The following is a 17,946-nucleotide window of genomic DNA, read 5'->3' on the forward strand; positions in this document are numbered from 1 at the left end:
AAGATTTTTATTCCACAAAAATCCATACACTAAAAATATCACAAAAATTATTTTCAAGCAGGTGGAACCACCACCAAAGCCACATACATGGCTCTAACATGGAAATATTATTATAAGACTCTTCCTATTAATAATCAAAGCTCGTTTCTTTTTAAATATTAATAATCCAACATGATTAGCTGCTAGTGTCGTAAACAGAAGCAGGAAGGCGTGGAGTGTTGAGGACTTCAAGTGGAGTAGCTTTGAAAATTGTCAAAGCTGGTCCTTGGCGCATATCAACCGCTTCATCTAACGGGGTTGCAAAGTCGAACTGGTGCAGCAAATTAGCAACCGTAAGGTGCAGCACTTGGAGTGCAAATGAAACCCCGGGACACATTCTTCTTCCACTGCTAAACGGTATCAACTCGAAATTTTGCCCTTTCACATCAACATGTTTGTGGGTTGTCATGAACCTTTCGGGCCTAAACTCCTCTGGGTCTGACCATATTCCTGGGTCTCCATGAAGCTTATAAAGATTGGTAATCAGCCATGTGCCTGCCGCCACTTGGTAACCACTAACCCTACAATCCTCAGTGGCTGCATGAATCAACGAGAGTGGTGCAGCAGGGTACAAACGCATTGTTTCCTTGATGACTGCTTGAAGGTATACTAAATTTTTCATGTCGGATTCCTCCACTGGCCTATTGTTGCCGACATGGATGTCGAGTTCATTTACTACCTAGTTTAATGCATCACGGTTGTTGAGCAACAAAGATAAGACCCATGTCAATGTAACCGCTGTGGTATCCACAGCCGCCAAAACCAGAGCCTGAAAAATCAGGCAAGGCTCTTTAACGTTTGCCATAAACAATCAAAATCTAACATCAGTTATACTATAAATGATGTAAAATCTACCAGACAGGTGGCTTTGTTGATGGTATCTGCATGGTGATCCCCTTCATCTTTGAGGTTAGAAAGCATCACATCCATGAAATCTTCCCCGCCCTTGAACTGACCTGACGATTTCCTTCGCTTGTGCTCTTCTAGCCATCCCTCGGCGAATCGGTCTAGGTCTTCGCCTACCTTCTTCATGGCCCTCTTATCGCCTCCTATGTCTACCCATCTCAGAAACGGCAAAGCATCAGACACCACAAACTTCCCACACCCAACACAGTAAAGTTCTTCAAGGCCGTCTTCAGCACCCGACTCTCTTCATCGTTGCCGAAACTCGGAATTCGCTTCCCTATAGTCATCCTTAGAATCACGTTAAGAGTTAAATCCCAAAACCATCTCTTCATTTCTACCAACACCTTATCAGAGCCAATAGTTTTGCTTTTGTTCCGATGCTGATACAACTCTTGCACGGACAACTTTATCTCGGATTCTCGAACGTGCTTGAGCTTATCAAGGCGGCTGTTGGAGAGGAGCTCGAGACTAACGAACTTGCGTGTTGTTGTAGCACATTAGAACCGAGGAAGTAAGATTCGGACGACTGACGAGTGGCAAAGGCTTTATCGTTGGTGGTAAGACACTCTTTAATTGTTCCAGTATTGCTCACCACCAAAACTCTCCGCACACCGAGCTTAATAGTGAAGATTGGTCCATTTTTGTCCGCCATGTTGGCCAGGGTAATGTGGATTGGTTGGGAACCTCCTAGAAGGTGGAGATGACCGATAACCGGCCATGCGCCGCTAGCTTACGGTGGTTTAGGCTTTCGATTTGTGTTTCTGGAGACGACTTTGGAAATACATACAAGAGAGAGAAGAAAGAGTGGAAAGCTAAATGCTATAACAGTTGAAGTTGCTGATAATAAATGAAAAATATCCATTGTTAAGCTATAAACACTAAGATATACAATTGGATTTTGCCCATGATATATTGAACTCCATCTTAAGAAGATGGAGGAAAGAGTCAAACAAAGAAAACTTACATGCCTTTCTGAAAATGAAAGGAGAACGAACAATTGTGCGAATCAGAAAAGTGTGCTGTGGCTAGTTTACCATTGTTTTTGAAATTTTAAAAACTGTTTTTGAAAATTGAATATAACCTAATTTTAAAACTAAAATTGGATCTAAGTAATATAAAAACCATATTTTTAATCAAATCTAAACATAAATTAAGTTCTTTATATTCAAAACAATTTTTTTCGTTTTCAAACTTCTACAAAATCGTGTAACAAAATCGTGTAGATTATTCATTTTCTTTTCTTTTTTTGACGAATAAAATTAAGCGAATGATAAAATTGATCTAAACTTTCTTTGATATTCCCAAGCAAGCTTGATTGGAAGTCGAGCATGGACGAATCGAAGAGAGAAAGGGAGTATGGAACCAAACTGGTTTGGGTAAAGTTGAGGGTAAGTTTCGTATGGTGGTTGTCTTAGTCATTAAGACTGTAGAGCTCGTTTGAAGAATCTGTAAAACAACATAATTTTGAGAGGGTGAAAATATTGTAGGTAAGATAGATAAGGTGGTCGTGGGGATTGGTTAGGAGGTTAAGGGAACGAGTTCAAGAACCTTTGTTGAAAGTGGACTACCATAATTAAGTCACAACTAGCGAGGTCTTTGATTGAGGTAAGCTTGTAGACTAGGTCATTGAGGAGATCCAAATTGGTTCGTTAAAGCGATGATGGATGGTGATGTTTTGTAATTGTGGGTGAGAATATGCGAAGCAAGTTTTATTTTGGTTTCAACTCTCACATTTTCTTTTTTCATAAACATAATAAAGTTTTAAAAATGAAAAACATAAAAAAAAAAAACTATGTTAAAAGAGATGGAGGAGGAGGAAAACAAAGTGAAAAGCATAGGAGAATGGAAAATAAAGAAAAAAAAGTTAAAAGAACATAAAAGAAAAAAATAAATTGTTCAAAACGTAAAAATATAGTGCCCAATTGTATAATTTAACCAAAAATTTTTGTTTGAAATGATGATTTATCGTGCCACGTCAACTTACCGTTACACCGTTAACGATAATTAACGACTCAATGACTAAAATATTATAACACATTAATGTAACTGGTTAAAATTCTATAAATATTTTGAGATCTGTTAGAATTTTTTAAATATGTTTTTTTTTTATTTTTTATATTCTTTTCATGAAGCATGAGTGGATTGTACGTGAATTGTCATGTTAGTGTCTTAACTCGATTGACATTGGTATTGTTGCCAATGCAGGAGAACTGTGGGTTTGAGTGTGCCAAAACGCGTTTATCCTCTTAATTAAAGGTGGGAAGGGATTATAAATAGTTGTAGTCATTGTAAAAATAAAAAAAACTTGAGGACCAAATTGATAAAAAAAAAAGGTAAGCACTAGAACTAAATTTATTATTATGCCTTTCATTTTACTTTAGGGTAAACTATAAAAATAGTCACCCAACTATGTCTTTGGTTCTCTTTTGGCCACCAACTATTAATTATTTCAATTTAGTCATCAATTTTCAAAATTAGATATTTAAGTCACTCACCCATTAGTTGTGGTTAGATGAGTGACAAAAAGCTATTGTGGACTTCTTCATTGGTCTAATAACCAATTTAGCCATCTAATATTTAGGCATTCTATCGATTTGGTCCAAAATATAAAAAATTCAACAAATTTAGCCCTCAATGTTTACAAAATTTATCATTTTAGTTCAAATTCTAAAAAAAATCAAATAAATTTAGCCTTCAACATTAATTTTTTTTAAAAATTAAATACAAATGACCCTAAAAAAGGTAAAAATACCATGGAGGCCTTTGTACTAGGATCCAGATTATATTTTTTCCCCCTCTACACAAAAAATAGGCAAAGTAGTCCTTGTGCGCTTAATCAAATTGTGAATTGGTCCTTTTGTTCAATATTTTATCCGTTTCTAATGTTGAAAAGTGTTCCATATACATCAGCATGAGGTACATGTGTCATATGTACCTGTTTGATTATTCCATCAACCACGATAATTTTTAACAATACAAATTGATCAATTTGTTCTTTGATTTAACGTACAAAGACTAATTTACCTATTTTTTTATTACCTCCTAAAAATAAAGAATTCTAAAAGATTATTTTGCAACCAATGAAGCTGAGGTATGTGAAAGGAGGTTTTAACCCAAGTCTCAATTATGATCTTTTTGCTATGGTTGCTTCAATTGTTCAATTATTGCTCCGTGGCTGATTTTTTGTTGGTTTAAGAAGAAATATAAATGTAGAAAAATGGTGGGAAATCTTATTAAAAATATATATTAGTTAATTAGTGATTTACTGGTTAATTTAAGTGGGAGAAAGTTATAATTATTGTTAATAGTACAATATCGTAATTATTTTGGACATACTTTTTAAGAAGACAACTATATGTCTTAGTCATAATTTTTATTTGTCTTAAATGTTCATATTTACACATTTGTCCTCCTTTCATAAGCCTCAGATTCACTGGCAGCATCATTTGGAACATCCAACTTGATAATGGTGTTGTAGTCTTCAAACTTTGATTTTTCAACTCTTTAAGTAAAGTTGTAATCTGTCTCATTATTGCCAAAAAAAAGTATTTAAAAAAATATATTTTTTTTCATATTCTAAAAGAAATACTAAATTTAGCCTTTTTAAGTGTCATTTTGTTTGAATTCTAAAATTCAATTAAATTTATCAATTTTTTTAAAAAATTTGAACTAAAATGATAAATTTTGTAAATATTAAGAGCTAAAGTTGTTTAAAATTTATATTTATGATCAAATTAATAGAATATGTAAATATTAGACCAAAAAAAACTCAAGTCAACTTCAAGTGACTCATCTAACAACAACTACCGGAGAATGAAAAATATTTAATTTTAAAAATTTAGTGATTAAATCATAAAATTAATAGTTAATTGACTAAAATAAAACTTAAAACATAGTTACATGACTATATTTATAACTTACCATTTACTTTATAATTGCTCACAGATATTATCTTTTGTTACAGAATTTTTTCTTTTCGCTTATGATTTCATAGGTGTTTTTTTGGATAAATAAAAAATTTACTTATCTAAATTATTAATATATATATATAATTTGACCTTGAACTTATTCAATTTGTATTTAATTGCTCCTTAATTTCTTTTTTGGATCTGGTTGGTCCTTAGACTTGTATTTCATCAATCAAATTGATACCTCCGCACTAACATCATTAATTGTATTGTCGTGGCACTACTAGTCAATCTGATAATACCACGTGGCAATCTCTTAGTGTGCCATGTGGCAAACATAAATTAAAAAACAAAGTATATAAATATATAAATTCTGTTTGCCACGTGATATCTCGAGAGGTTGCCATGTGATACCACTAAATTGAGTAAAAATGTCACGTTAGCACAAAAAATTATGTTAATGTGAAGGTACCAACATAATTGATAAAATACAAGTTTATTGACTAACTAAATACGAATAAACAAATTCAAGATCGTAATTATATATTATCTCTTATCTAAATAATAAAAGTTGTAATTTTCCATTGGATCAAAATGAACTTAAGCAAAAACTTGAAATTGTTAAAAGAATAACGTTAAAGCATGGCCCAAAGAGAAATTACCAAAATTTTCAAATTTTGATTTATTTGGCTCTTTAATTTTATATAAAAATTATTTTAGCTATTCATTTAATTTTTCATCTTTTTAGTTTTTAAATTTGGGTGTTTTGTCAAATCATCCCAAAATGAATTAAAAAATTAATATTTTTAACTTTGTTGACGTTATGTACGTAAATGACATGTTAACATTTTATTACTTTTTAAAATTTGAAAATAAAAATAAATATAAAATATTTATAAAATTAAAAATATTTAAAATTACAAAATTACAAAATTTAAAAAATTAAAATTTAAAAGTTAGTTAAATGTTGATGTGTCATCTATACGGCAGTCCACATATATGTTACGTTAGCAAAGTTGACAAATATTAACTTTTTCATTAATTGTGGGATAATTTGACAAAACTAAAAAAAGTGAAAAATTGAATGGAGGGTTAAAATGACTTTTTTTGTAAAGATAGAGGGCCAAAAAAATCATTCTGTCAATTAAATATTAATGGTGCTTAACTAGTGGGATAAGAGATGTTCATGATCCAAATTCGAGGAACGGGTGATAAAAGATGTTTTTTTTTTTCCTTTTGTCGATCAACGAGCTGATGGGAGATAAATGCCCATATAATGGAGTCTAATCGATGCAAATATGATTGAAATATAATTGATCGAACTTAATTTTGTTACTTTGAATCCATCGAAGTTGATGTCGCATCTCACACCTCACCAGATCGTCGGATTAGAATATGAGACACCACATTCGTTACCGAAACAACTTGAACTAGTTTCTCTTAAATAATCAACAAAAGTATCAATCAAATATTCATATGGTTTATAAATAGTTACAAGTCATTTAAAATACTGAAATTATTTTTAATTGAGCTCTAAGTGTTGACGATGATGAACATACTTCAACGGTAGAGGTTCTTGTTGTTTCCCCAATGATACGTTTGTCTCTACCATGTGACTTCACAAAATTAACAGTTTTGAAATGGAGAAGCAAGCACAGGTGCTTAAAGAAATAAAAGAAGCTTCAAATAAAAAGAAATGGAATATATTTTGCCCAGCAAATATCATTTTTACAGGACGATATAGGTAACCCATAAAACCGCTAGGAAATTAACTTGACATTACAAAAATCCTTTATTCTATTCACGTATGAGTAATTTTATCATTATTAGTTTTGAAAAGAAGGGGATGTAACAGAGGCGAGATTGCCCCAATAAATAACACAACACCGTAAGAACCAAAATGCTTAACCTTTTCTGTTCTTCACACTCTATTTTTGCAATCTTAGTTATAGAGCTCAGGAGCAAGGCGAGGTGAGACTAATGCTTCAAGCGGGGTAGATTTAATGTTGGTCAAGCCAACTGTGCCAGTCAAGTCAATCAAACCATTGGATGGCGTTGAGAAATCGAAGGCGTGCAAGAAATTAGACATGGTCAAGTATAGCATATGGAGTGCAAACGATGTTCCAGGACAACTCCTCCTACCACTGCCAAAAGGCATCAGTTCAAAATGCTGGCCCCTAACATCCACATCTTTGTGGGTTGTGAGAAACCTCTCGGGATTAAACTCTGATGGTTCTGGCCATTTTTTAGGATCCCTTTGGATCTTATGAAGGTTTATGATCAGTCGGGTGCCTTTGGGGATGTCATAGCCTCCAATAGAACAACTTTCACTGAGCTCACGAGGTGCTGACAAAGGTGCAGGTGGATACATTCTTAATGTCTCTTTAACTATGGCTTGGATGTACACTAATTTGCCGATGTCTGTCTCATTCACAAACCTGTCCCTGCCTATATAGGTGTCTAATTCTTCTTGAGCCTTTTTGAGTATATGAGGTTTGTTCAACATTAGGGAAAGACCCCATATTAAGGTAACCGTTGTGGTGTCACTGCCTGCTAAAATCATATTCTGCAATACGTAATTTTGATAATTTTAGAACTTAAGAATTGAATAGTGGAGAGATTAGATTTGAATAAAGAAAAAGTGAAAGGTTATACCAAGGAAGTGGCTTTGTTGATGGTGTCAGCATCATATCCGGCAAGACTTGCACCTTTAAGAACAGAGTTCATCACGTCCATGAAATCCTTCTCCTTTTTATTTTCATCCCAACGTCCACCCTTCCTATGGTCATCTAGCCATCCTCCGGAAATTTCATCCAACTCTTTAGCAGTTTTCTTCATCCACTTCTCATAACCACCAATATCCAACCATCGGAGGAAAGGGACTGCATCGCCCAACACAAACATCCCTGTCAAGTGAAAGAAATCTCGTAAAGCCTTACGATATCTCAACACCTCTTTCTGGTCTTCCTCTGCAACAACACTGTACCTCTTCCCAGCAACCGTCCTCATAATAACGTTCAAAGTCAAGTCCGAAAAGTGTTTCTTCATCTCAACCAACACCTTACCCGAGCCATCCTTTTTCTTGGCCCAAGTTTTATATAATAGTTTCATTGAGCCTTCTATTTCTGAGACAAACACTTTCTTGAGCTGATCGATCCTGTGATTGGATAGCACCTCCAACATTGTTATTTTGCGCATTTCACGCCAGTATTGTCCGTAAGGAGAAAACCCAAACATGGCATAGTTGTAACCCAAGTGTTCAGCGGCAGCAAATTCGGATCGGGAAGAAACATACATATCATTGACGGTGAAGATTTCCTTGGCTACCTCACTCGAATTCACCACCAGGGCTGGGTGAACACCAATCCGGATCATGTAGGCAGGTCCATATTTCTCACCCAAGTCTCCCAACGTTTCATGAGGGGTCTTGGGTCCGCCTAACAGCGGGAGGTGACCGATTATTGGCCATGCACCGGCTGCTACGGGTGCAGCTTTGCCGCCACTTCCTGAGCTAGACTTCTTGAGTTTGGTGTACAAAAATAGTAGCGTGATGCCTAACACTACTGCATAACCAAAAGTGGAGAAATCAAGAAGATCCATCACTGCTGTGATAAGAAAGTGTAGAGATCTTCTGAAGTAATTGATGATGGGAATGTCTTGCCTTTTGCACTTATAAATATAGCTGGGGTGCCAAGACGCCAACGGTCAAGCTTGTCCTTGTGGAAATTGATTTTTTTTAATTCTATTTTATTATGTCATCAATGTTTGAATGATATTCTGGTGCCATAATAAGCTAACGGAACCATGCAAGCAATTAAGACTAAAGCCGATTCCACCCCAACCATAAAGTGAGTCTATATGGATGTTATTGTTCCATCTTTTATGACCATTTGAACTAAAAGGTAAATCGGTATCAACACATTTAGCTTGATAGTTAAGTTAATCATGTGATGCGAGAGGGCTCTTCAATAATGACAACTAGATTAAGATAGTAAGGTCCTCCGTTTTCAACACATTGTATTTTTTAATACATTTGTCACTGACGGAGGTGAGAGGGTTCTTGTTTGGCGGCCTTTAATAATATTTTGAGGTTTTTTCTGTTCTTTTTTGGCTGTCCCCTCCTTTCTAAAATAATATATATAGGGGATGTAATAAAAAAAATTTGGGAGGCTAAAATTAAGTTTTATATTTAATGTAATTTTATTATTTTGATAATTTATATCTTTTGTAATTTTAAAAGATTTAATTATTTTTTTATCATTTTAGGGGTCAAGTGCAATTTTATCATAACTAATTTAAAATTTTATAAATTATTAAAAGGTTAAAAGAAAGATTTTTCATTTTAGGAGGGTCGAGGGCACCACTGGGTACAAAGGACCCTTAAAAATTTTAATTGAACTCTTATACTAAATTCGCATTCAATTCAACTTCTGCAGTTAATAAAAAAAATTTAATTAAACCCTTCCGTTAATAATTTCCATCTTTAATCGTGTTACTATTAAAATCAATTGATAAATCAATCAAATGGCGAGACGTGAAAGCTTCGATTTAATCATATAATTTTCTCATTAAAAATCATAAAAATTTATATAAACCTATAAAACCTATAAAATTATAAAAACTTATAATAAATTATACAAATAGTAAAAATAAAACATATTATAAATATTTATCAATTATAAATATTATAAAAATCTAAAAATCTAATAATTATCAATAATTATAAAACTTATTAAAATTCGAAACAAGTTCTAAGAAATCATGAAAATTGTAATTTTAAAAAATTATATGTTACAAATATATAAAAGTTTATTTATTTGTTCCTCGTTTTATAAATTAAACCCTGAAATTAAAATCAACACGCGACATTAAATCAACTTTTGGATAATGAGAATAGTCATTAGAATATTTTATGTTGACATATATTAATATTTACAACCGTTGGATAATAATTTTGGTTTTATAATATCTAACTATACCAAAAAACTTTATATCATCGATAAACATTTTTCAAACTTTTGGAGTTCCAAACTATTGTATTGTACTTTAAAAACTAAAGATAAAAATTAAAATTAAAAACAATAAGTTATCAATAAAAGGAAAGAGCCTCATAATTATCATTATTTTATTTGTGGAAGATCGATAATATTTCATTCAACACGAAAATGATTTTAACGATCGACTATTATTCTTATTATTCGATAGTTGATCGATACGATGTGTTTGTTATGATTTTAGGGTTTAACTACCTCTTTATAATTTCTAATGTTTTCTAATTTTAATAATTTTATAAGTTTTATAAAATTTAATAGAAATTTTTATAAGTTTATTATTTTTATAAATTTTTTAAGATTAAATAAAAAACTGTCAGGTATTGTTCAAAAAATATTAAGAGAAGTACTTGATTAAAATTTTTTATTAATTGGGTTTAATTTCGTCGAAAGTAGGTAGACTTGTTGGCTGCTTGTCGTCACTCGTCGCCCAGGGTGGCTTGAATATCATTTTGTCGCCATTGAAGATTCAGCGTCCACTGTTCTCAAGTAACGTAGACTTTGTTTTTTCTTCTTCTTTTTTTGAAGTATATAATATGATATTAATATATAAGGACACCAAATTTGAAGAAAGTTTACTTCAAGTTAATAAAATGTATCCTGGGAAATATTTTAACCCATCAAATTACTCATATTCTTCATTGACATGTTTAATATAATACAGAACACCAAAATTGAAGAAAGTTTAATTTAATCCAACTTCAAGTTTATTAAAATGTATCTTACCATTTTCTTTAACCCATCAATGTTATGTTAATATAAATAATATTTGTTACATTTTCAATAGAGGTTTTAGATACGGTAAGTAAGTAGGGTCAGTATTTTATAAAAATATAATAAAATGTTTTTATAAAATAAAAAATACATGATCCACCAAAATTGAAGAAAGTATAATTTTGTAAGATCCACTTCAAGTTTATTAAAATTCATCTTGGAAATTTTTTTAACCGATAAATTATTTTATCAAATGATTCTGATTAAATGAAGTTATTTGGAGAGGGATGATTGTTTAGTATATATATAAAGCTTGGAAAGGCCTGCTTCACCACTGCCGTCTGAAAATATTGAAAGAGCCACCAAGAGGGTGAATGACAAAGACAATAATGAGCTGGATCCTAGGGATCAGGTGATGGAGGACTCTCATGGTTGGAGGAGACTGTTTTACTTGATCACGATGAGTTTGAGCTGTTGGATGATGATAATAATGCAGCCTTCGCCAATACCCTAAAATATATATTTTTTCCAACGGTTTATAATAGTTGAATTTTTAGTGGTATAAAAAATATGATTTTAGAATTGTATTTCTATAAATCAGATTAATAAATAATAAATATTAAAATTTAAGAGAATATATAAAATATATTTAAGATTAGCCTAACAATTTTGTTAATTATATAGTTAATTAAGGTTTAGAGACTAAATTGTAAAATTTCAATCGTTATAAATTTTAATTGATTGAAGATTTAAATGACAATTAATCAATGACCAAATTGATAAATAAATCATTTTGTAATATAAGATAGTAGATGATGATGTTGTTTTCCAACTGTAATTAAAGTAAACCAATTAAGGATTAGGTTAACTAATGTTTAATTAAGGTATAAAAGTTAAATTTAGTGGAGGAGAATTTGTCATCTTCCTCATTTGCTCTTCTTGTCGTCCATGGAAGAAAAACCTAATGAAAAATACTAAAGACATTCTGCCATTGATTTTAAGGTAAATTCCAGTCATTTTATTAAAATTTTTATGAATTTAGAGTTATAGGAGCTTGATTTGGCTAGTCTATGTACCAATTTATAAAAGCTGTTAAAGTTTTAGAAAGTTGCATTTGTTGATTTCTTGACGAATTAGGCTTGAAATTGATAGATTTTAAGCTTAAAAATAAAAAGAACTAGATTGTAAAGTTAATTTAGCTTATTTGTTAATTTTGTTATATTAGGAACCAAATTAAATAGATATAAAATTTATCATGAAATTATGTTAGAAATAGAAAGTAAAAGGTTCAAAATAAAAATATATGAAATTGGATTTTAATTCGAAGCTAAGAATTGGAAGTTATGGCTATCCCGAGTATAGGTTCATGCATATCATAGAATAGTATGGAGATACTTGGTATTGATTAATGATATAAATGATTGTTTAAATCAAGAATCGGATTGAAGAGAAGTTGATCAGGGAAAAACTAAAATTGCGAATTAGCCCCTAAAGTATCCACTTTGCATATTTTGAACAAATAAGTTCAAACGAAACTTATCACTGTATTTTATTTTATGTATATATTAATTATGTTTGAATTTATCCATATGCTAGAATTTAGTTAATTTGGCACATATGACTTAAAATGGACTAAATTGAAAAGTCATGTGAATATTAATTATTATGAAATAGTACAGGTGCAAATATGAATGTTGATTTATTACAGGACTCATAAATGAAATATGTTATCATGTATATATTGGATTCGGTGACTTAAGTGTAGTATATTCGTTTATACAATTGTAATTTTTCAAATAAATTGGTTAATAAATTATTCGTGAATTACAATAATACCATTTGTATATTGTCCTCACGTGATTTTGCACATTAAACAAATATTAGCTCAATGGTTATCTAATGTTTAAATAATACTAAACGGTAATACGATAGACAACTAATATTAGTAGACAACTTATAAAATAACGAGTTATTTTCGATTAGACTAAAGACAATGTTAGATTAGCCTACTAATATAAATTGTCTTTCGTATTATGATCCCACCACATAATACCACTTAGTATTAGTTTAAACATTAGATAACCAAGAAACCAATAATTGTTTCTATTTTGCTTTGCATGCAAAAACCACATAATTAGAACATTGTACAAAGTATATTAATGTAATCCATAAATTATTTTATTAACCAATCTATTTGAAAAAATACAAATTTACAAACCAATATACTACACTTAAAATATCAGATCTAACAAAGATAAATAATTATTATAGATATATGATGGTTGAATTAATTAATATTTATGTGTTTAATTAAAAGCATGATAAAATTTGTGTTATGTAAAATAGCATTATTTGAATAGCGAATATTTATGCTATGCCTTTGAACTTATTTACTTTTCCTTGATAAATTTTTTGTAATATTGAAACCTTGAACCAAAATTTCATAAATTCACATATCTCAAAATGCTGACTCCCAACTCTTTAACATAGTCGTGCAGGGTGATGCTAGCATATTAGACACGACCAGTAGAAACGCATAGCAGAAAAAAAAAATATTGAACTTAAATTTGAGAGCAAAGAATTTTCATGTTTACCATATAAACAATATTAAATCTAGATGTTTTATCTAACAAATATTTGTTTATTTATTAATTTTACCATTATTGATTCCAAAAAGAGAAAAAAGAAGAGGGAGGAGTGAGGAGTGAGGAGTGTAATAGATACAGACATACTCAAATTAAATAATAATACAACAATAAAATCAAAATGCTTAAGCATTATTGTTCTTCACACCTGATTATTGCTATCTTCATCTAAATTTTAATTATAAAGCTCAGGAGCAAGGCGAGGTGAGACCAAGGCTTCAAGCGGTGTAGATTTAATGTTAGTCAATCCAGCAGTGCCGGTCAAGTCAATCAAACCATTGGATGGTGTTGAGAAATCGAAGGCGTGCAAAAAATTAGACATGGTCAAGAACAACATATGGAGTGCAAACGAGGTTCCAGGACAACTCCTCCTACCGCTGCCAAAGGGCATTAGTTCAAAATGTTGACCCCTAACATCCACATCTTTGTGGGTAGTGAGAAACCTCTCGGGCTTAAACTCCGATGGTTCTGGCCATTTTTTAGGATCCCTTTGAATCTTGTGAAGGTTTATGATCAACCGAGTGCCTTTGGGGATGTCGTAGCCTCCAATGGAGCAAGTTTCACTGAGCTCACGAGGTGCTGACAGAGGTGCAGGTGGATACAATCTTAATGTCTCTTTAACTATGGCTTGAATGTACACCAATTTGCCGATGTCTGTTTCATTCACAAACCTATCCTTGCCTATATGGGTGTCTAGTTCTTCTTGAGCCTTTTTGAGTATATGAGGTTTGTTCAACATTAGGGAAAGACCCCATATTAAGGTAACCGTTGTGGTGTCACTGCCTGCTAAAATCATATTCTGCAATACGTAATTTTGATAATTTTAGAACTTAAGAATTGAATAGTGGAGAGATTAGATTTGAAAAAAGAAAAAGTGAAAGGTTATACCAAGGAAGTGGCTTTGTTGATGGTGTCAGCATCATATCCGGCAAGACTTGCACCTTTAAGAACGGAGTTCATCACATCCATGAAATCCTTCTCCTTTTTATTTTCATCCCAGCGTCCACCCTTCCTATGGTCATCTAGCCATCCCCCGGAAATTTCATCCAACTCTTTAGCAGTTATCTTCATCCGCTTCTCATAACCACCAATATCCAACCATCGAAGGAAAGGGACTGCATCTCCCAACACAAACATCCCTGTCAAGTGAAAGAAATCCCGTAAAGCCTTTCGATACCTCAACACCTCTTTCTGGTCTTCCTCTGCAACAACACTGTACCTCTTACCAGCCACCGTCCTCATAATAACGTTCAAAGTCAAGTCCGAAAAGTGTTTTTTCATCTCAACCAACACCTTACCCGAGCCATCCTTTTTCTGGGCCCAAGTTTTATATAATAGTTTCATTGAGCCTTCTATTTCCGAGACAAAAACCTTCTTGAGCTGATCGATCCTGTGATTAGATAGCACCTCCAACATTGTTATTTTGCGCATTTCACGCCAGTATTGTCCGTAAGGAGAGAACCCAAACATGGCATAGTTGTAACCCAAGTGTTCAGCGGCCGCAAATTCGGAACGGGAGGAAACATGCATATCATTGACGGTGAAGATTTCCTTGGCTACCTCACTCGAATTCACCACCAAGGCTGGATGAACACCGATCCGGATCATGTAGGCAGGTCCATATTTCTCTTCCAAGTCTCCCAACGCTTCATGAGGGGCCTTGGGTCCGCCTAACAGCGGAAGGTGACCGATTATTGGCCATGCACCGGCAGCTACAGGTGGAGCTTTGCCGCCACTTCCTGAGCTAGGCTTTTTGAGCTTGGTGTACAGAAAGAGTAGCGTGATGCATAAGACTACTGCATAACCAAAAGTGGAGAGATAAAGAGGATCCATCTCTGCTTATTTTGATGGGAAAGTGCAGAGATCTTCTGAAGAAGTTGTTGATGGGAATGAATTGCTTTTCACACATATAAATATAGCTGGGAGGTGTGTAGTCGGGGGGAAATTGAAGATTCTGTTATTATATTTTATTAATTAAATAATGCTTCCGTCTTCCACTGTAATAAAAAAATACAACAAATTTATTTGTGGAAACTGTAAGGATAGGGATTTTTACTAAAATTTTATAAAAAAATAAAAAAATACCTAAATATTATAAACTTTTTTTATTTACCAAAATAATACAAAAAAAAAACAGAACAGTAGAAAATCAGATGCCACAGGCTGCACCAAAGGTGCCTGTGGCAGAGGCGGCACCAAATGTGCCTTTCCCAGAGGCGGCACCACTCGTGTTATAAACCCAAGATCCGTCCAGCTGAAGGAGAAAAATAAGAAGAAGAAGAAGAGAAAGAGGAGGTGCTGCCAGAAAAAGAGAGAAAAAGAGAGAAAGAGAAGAGAAAAAAAAGTATTTTTTTAAAAATAATTGATTATCTTGTTGTTATGTTTTTTTGTATAATTTTTATTATTTTTTGTTGTTACTTTAGTTATTATTGTTAGTTATTAAGATTAATAAAAACTCAAATTGATAGTTTTAGTTAGTATTATTATGTTTTTAGGGTTTAGATGTTACTTAAATTTTTTTGAGATTTTGTTTATTTTTTGACAAATTGAATATTGAAGATGGATGATAAGTTTTTTGTATGCGTTTATTTCGATGGAGTCATCTTGACAACAAGTGTTGGATGTATATTTGAATGTCGGCAATAAATAGCAATGAGATTTAATAGAAATATCTCGTTGGATGAAATGAAGGCAATGATTAATGCAAAAATTCTTAGACGTTGTGGTAGAAGGATATCAAAAATTTTCTACAAGTTTCCAGTTTCGATAAATCCGGTCAAATTCAGTGAAATGGAACTTGTAGAAGACGAAGACGTGAAGACAATGACCGCTCTTTACTGTAGGAATGGGAGTGACAAGAATCACCAATTCACTTATTTGCTGAATTAGTCGGTATAGAGCAAAATGAAGATGTCAATGCATCTGGTGAAGAACACGGAGCTCAAGAACCGTGGATGGTGGCTCCAATATCATACGTTGATAGTGAATCGACTATGGGTAGGATCGGTATCGATCTGAATATTACACCCGATATTGATGTGGTTGGTGGTGAAGAAGAAGGTGGTAGCGATAATTGGGATGAAGAGGTCGATAGTGACGGTGATCCCGATGTGGATGACGTACCTGATGATATTGACGATGAAGATGTCAACAACGATGGAAACATTAACGCTTCTTCGGTTGAGGACCAGATGCGATGTATTTTGATGCACAATAATCCTGGGCCACACATGTCGCTCATAGACCCCGTCGCAGCGTATGTAGCTGAGTTCCCGGAGCACCCTGAAATAGTTCATCCTCACCGACTGGCCGTAAATTCTGATCATGAGGAGTTATTCATAGGCCAGAGATTCGAAAGTAAAGAAGAGTGCGTATTTGCTATTAAATGATATAACATGAACATATCAGTGGATTATAAAGTCGCAGTGTCTACTCAAACAATATATATTGGGGAGTGTTGGGAGGCAGCGGAAGGCTGCAATTGGCGGGTACGAGCTACATTCATTAAAAGTTCGCAAATGTGGGAGATACGAAAATTTGTTGGTCCTCATACATGCACATCAACATGTAAGACAAAAGATCATGGAAAACTTGATTCGAAAACTATCTGTACGCGTATCATGTCAATGGTGAAGGACATGCCGACCATTAAAGTTTCGGTACTGATTTCCGAAATGCAAGAACGATTCCAGTATCGAGTATCATATCGAAAGGCATGGATAGCTAAACAGATGGCAGTGGAGCAATTGTATGGGGATTACGATTCATCGTATAACGAGCTACAAGGATGGATAGCTGCTATGCGGGAGTACATACCAGGGACTGTGATTGAGTTACAGACAAGGCCTTATTACGGCCTGGACGACCAGTTACAGCCTGCAAAAAGGATTTTCCATCGGATGTTCTGGACGTTTGATCCATTGTGTGCGGGCATTTCCCTATTGCAAGCCATTTGTGCAGGTGGACGGGACCTGGCTATATGAAAAATATACACATATCCTACTTCTTGCGGTTGCTCAAGACGGCAATAGAAACGTGCTCCCGATAGCATTTGTCATCGTAGATAAAAAGAACTTAGAGTCTTGGGAATTCTTCCTCACTAACCTGCGGAGGTATGTTATTAGCAACGATAACATTTGCATCATCTCCGATAGAGGGAAAGGTTTAATTGTAGCAATTAGGCGTTCCGGTGTGCCATGGAGATCCGTTTACTGCATCCGTCACATTGCGGCTAACTTCCATAAAGATTATAAGAATGCAGACTGGAAGAGACAAGTCGTGGCAATGGGTAAATGATAACCTTATATTTTCAATCATGAATCCGGAGCTTTCTTTAAACCATTCACTTGGCCACTTATTACTCGGTACGAGTCCTGATAGTGTTAAATTACTGAAAAAAAAAGTATTAGGATAACATGATTTATTTCTATATATTACGTATATCCTTTTTAAATAGAACTCATGATTAACAAATAATAAATCATACCGCATTATTAGCCGCATCAGATATGTGTGTATCGGGATTAATCAATGAAGCCATTTCGATGCCTGCAATTTCAAAAAAAAATTAGTAAAAAACCCTTATTTCGGCCATTTATTCGTACTATTTTCCCGAATTTTATTACTTTCAATAAAAATATCATATTTTCTAATTTTATTATTTTACATTATTTCAGTACATTA

General features: G+C 33.3%; 2 protein-coding genes and 1 pseudogene across 2 annotated transcripts; all 3 read right to left on the reverse strand.

Annotated features, from left to right (window-relative positions):
* Nucleotides 1-1,807, reverse strand: LOC105769151 (cytochrome P450 CYP82D47-like; annotated as a pseudogene).
* Nucleotides 1,808-6,540: 4,733 nt separating this feature from the next.
* On the reverse strand, nucleotides 6,541-8,500 carry LOC105769150 (cytochrome P450 CYP82D47). The gene is made up of 2 exons (XM_012589603.2): nucleotides 7,509-8,500; nucleotides 6,541-7,419 (listed from the first exon to the last, which is right to left on the reverse strand). Exons 1-2 carry the CDS (start codon nucleotides 8,451-8,453, stop codon nucleotides 6,796-6,798), a joined length of 1,569 nt encoding a protein of 522 aa, XP_012445057.1. The 5' UTR covers nucleotides 8,454-8,500; the 3' UTR covers nucleotides 6,541-6,795.
* A 4,738-nt stretch (nucleotides 8,501-13,238) lies between these two features.
* On the reverse strand, nucleotides 13,239-15,152 carry LOC105769148 (cytochrome P450 CYP82D47). Its single transcript, XM_012589602.2, has 2 exons — nucleotides 14,152-15,152; nucleotides 13,239-14,062 (listed from the first exon to the last, which is right to left on the reverse strand). The coding sequence occupies exons 1-2, from the start codon at nucleotides 15,094-15,096 to the stop codon at nucleotides 13,439-13,441; spliced, it is 1,569 nt and encodes a 522-aa protein (XP_012445056.1). The 5' UTR covers nucleotides 15,097-15,152; the 3' UTR covers nucleotides 13,239-13,438.
* Nucleotides 15,153-17,946: the final 2,794 nt, after the last annotated feature.

This window comes from Gossypium raimondii, chromosome 5 (assembly GCF_025698545.1).
Source record: "Gossypium raimondii isolate GPD5lz chromosome 5, ASM2569854v1, whole genome shotgun sequence".
In the NCBI taxonomy this organism is placed as follows: domain Eukaryota; kingdom Viridiplantae; phylum Streptophyta; class Magnoliopsida; order Malvales; family Malvaceae; genus Gossypium; species Gossypium raimondii.

Coding starts and splice junctions, on each gene's coding strand:
- LOC105769150 (XM_012589603.2), bottom strand. CDS start 8,453: ATGGATCTTCTTGATTTCTCCACTTTTGGTTATGCAGTAGTGTTAGGC. Junction 7,420..7,508: donor TCAACAAAGCCACTTCCTTG/GTATAACCTTTC, acceptor TACGTATTGCAG/AATATGATTTTAGCAGGCAG.
- LOC105769148 (XM_012589602.2), bottom strand. CDS start 15,096: ATGGATCCTCTTTATCTCTCCACTTTTGGTTATGCAGTAGTCTTATGC. Junction 14,063..14,151: donor TCAACAAAGCCACTTCCTTG/GTATAACCTTTC, acceptor TACGTATTGCAG/AATATGATTTTAGCAGGCAG.